This window comes from Belonocnema kinseyi, chromosome 2 (genome assembly GCF_010883055.1).
Source record: "Belonocnema kinseyi isolate 2016_QV_RU_SX_M_011 chromosome 2, B_treatae_v1, whole genome shotgun sequence".
Lineage (NCBI taxonomy): Eukaryota > Metazoa > Arthropoda > Insecta > Hymenoptera > Cynipidae > Belonocnema > Belonocnema kinseyi.
In genome coordinates, this window is record NC_046658.1 from 13163506 (window position 1) to 13165794 (window position 2289).

The following is a 2289-nucleotide window of genomic DNA, read 5'->3' on the forward strand; positions in this document are numbered from 1 at the left end:
TTGATTCCATACTTTTGACAAGCGTGCTTGTACAAAAATGCACTGTAAAAAGAGAAGAACTCTAATTCGTGAAAATTTTCCATTTATTACAACAAAAAAAAACATATATATACATATATATTCCATCGTTCTCTATCTCAAAATCTTCTTATCACTTGACATGGACTCCACCAACTAATTATATGTACATGAAGCTCCAACGTTGAAGAATCAGAAAAAATATATATTTTTTAAAACCAAATGGTTGTCTTCTGTTAGCTTCTTTGGGAACCATTTTTTTCGGCGCTTCACACTGTTACAGCTAAAAACCACAATTGTTATCCTAGAATTAAACTGAAAAAATTCCGTTAATTTACATAAGAATACCTATGAAAGTACATATAGAAATGTAAAAATATGGACTTTTCTGAAAATGGCAGGCATTTGAAGTTAACAGTCGAATTTTCAATGCAGAAATTCGTATAAAACCCCTCATGAAACAAAGTTATATCTGTCAAAAATTCCGTATGTACTTCTCTGCGAAATGCAATTATAAAGATTTGGTTAAAATTTGAAGTCAATCAGGTAAAAATCTTTAAAGTTATTTGTCACGCCACACAGTGATAAATACGGGAAACAATTCGAGCCACGCGAGGATTTTGATCGAATGATAAAATTTTTTTTTAATTCTTCTCTAAAAATATTATATTTAATATTTCTAGTGTGAGAATTTTTATAATTACCCATATACTTTTTTAATTAACCATGAAACGGCTTGCCTCAAAATCAGTGGAAATTGTTCGAAAATCACGCAGGACTAGAAAATATTTTCGGGAGTCTACATAAAGATGACTAGGTCTACTATATGTTTTATGAGTCGCTGAATACGAATCCATCCTCAGAATGACTCCAGCATGTCAGGATTTTAATTAAATTAATCCGTTTCATGGTTAATTAAAAAAAGGATATGGATAGTTATAAAAATTCTCTCACTGGAAATATTAAATATAACATTTTTAGAGAAGAATTTTAAAAAACTTGTCATTCGATTAAAATCCGCGCGTGGCTCGAATTGTTTCCCATATTTGTCACTGTATCGACTGATGGTTAGTAATGCTCAATGGTTTAGCTCCAAAAATCAGAGCACGTGGCCCCGCGCTCGAGTACTATACCCCTTAAGGGAACTTGAATTTACTTCTTTCAGAAACGCTACTGTAACAAGTTACTTTTTGCTTACAGAGTATCTATATGTATGGTCTGCTGATCGAGATATTTTAGCATGGTTTGTTAAAATATATTCCCCCACTATGTCACGAAAGAATATAAGTGTAAGGAGTTCCTTAAAAGATATTTATGTACAAAAGTCTGAGAAACCTGTGTATCAATATTTGTTATGTTTATTTTTATTTCACATTGTGTATCATGATAAATATGAATCTTATCGATGCATCCCTGATTGTAACTGTCTACCCATATTATCACATAATTTTACGAAAAAACTCAATCATTTTTAAACAATATATAAAATGGAATATTTCACTGATTGATACTTAATTTCAGAAAAAAAGCGTTCAATTGTTTCAGGAATTGCAATGTTTCATTTACATACACAAATTTCGAAAAGATAATTTATACTGTAATGACAACCATCTTAGAAAAATTAAATGATATTTCATGCAGATATACAGTGCTTCAATTCTAGTACATTACATATACAAATAAAAAGCAAGTTGAGATTGAGTTGATAATCCGAAATATTAAATAATTCCAGCTATTATAAATGCCATCTTTCAGATAAACTTTAGGTATGATATTTTGATAAACCTGGGAACCCTGAACATTAAGCATATTATTGCAGAAAAACACAGACAATTCCTTAGGCAGTTTTTGCGCGAATAGCGGCACGCTTTCCTGTGACAGCCTGAAAAATAAAAAATTAATAGTATTAAAAATATTGTAATAAGCTATAGCAACTAAGAGGTTGGTCAACGATTAAGATAAAATTTACCTGGAATCCAGATTTAATGCTGGCCACTGAGCAGCGAGACCCACAAGTTTCGCACTGAAGAAAGAAAAGCCTAGTATCTTTTTGTAAAATAGTGTCAGGTGAACGACATGTATGGCATGTGACATATTCCTTTATATATCTCCTCAAAACATTTTCTATTTGTTTTTGTTGGAAACGACCCTTTATAATAAGTTGACTATTTCCATCAACAGACCCACTTGTTCCCAATTCGGCCAATAGGAAGTCTAGTAAATGTTTCGGCTGCCTATGTAAAGTTTTACAAATCTGCAAATATATAAAAT

At 31.4% G+C, this 2289-nt stretch overlaps 1 protein-coding gene across 1 annotated transcript in view; it reads right to left on the reverse strand.

Moving 5' to 3' along the window:
* Positions 1–1353: 1353 nt before the first annotated feature.
* LOC117182515 (eukaryotic translation initiation factor 2 subunit 2-like) overlaps positions 1354–2289 on the reverse strand; it is a 1923-nt gene continuing 987 nt past the window's right edge. The window contains exons 2-3 of the mRNA XM_033375611.1: positions 1988–2272; positions 1354–1900 (exon numbers count right to left, since the gene is read on the reverse strand). Of these exons, the coding sequence (XP_033231502.1) occupies positions 1856–1900; positions 1988–2272 (330 nt within the window). The 3' untranslated portion in view covers positions 1354–1855. The remainder of the gene's footprint in view (positions 1901–1987; positions 2273–2289) is intronic.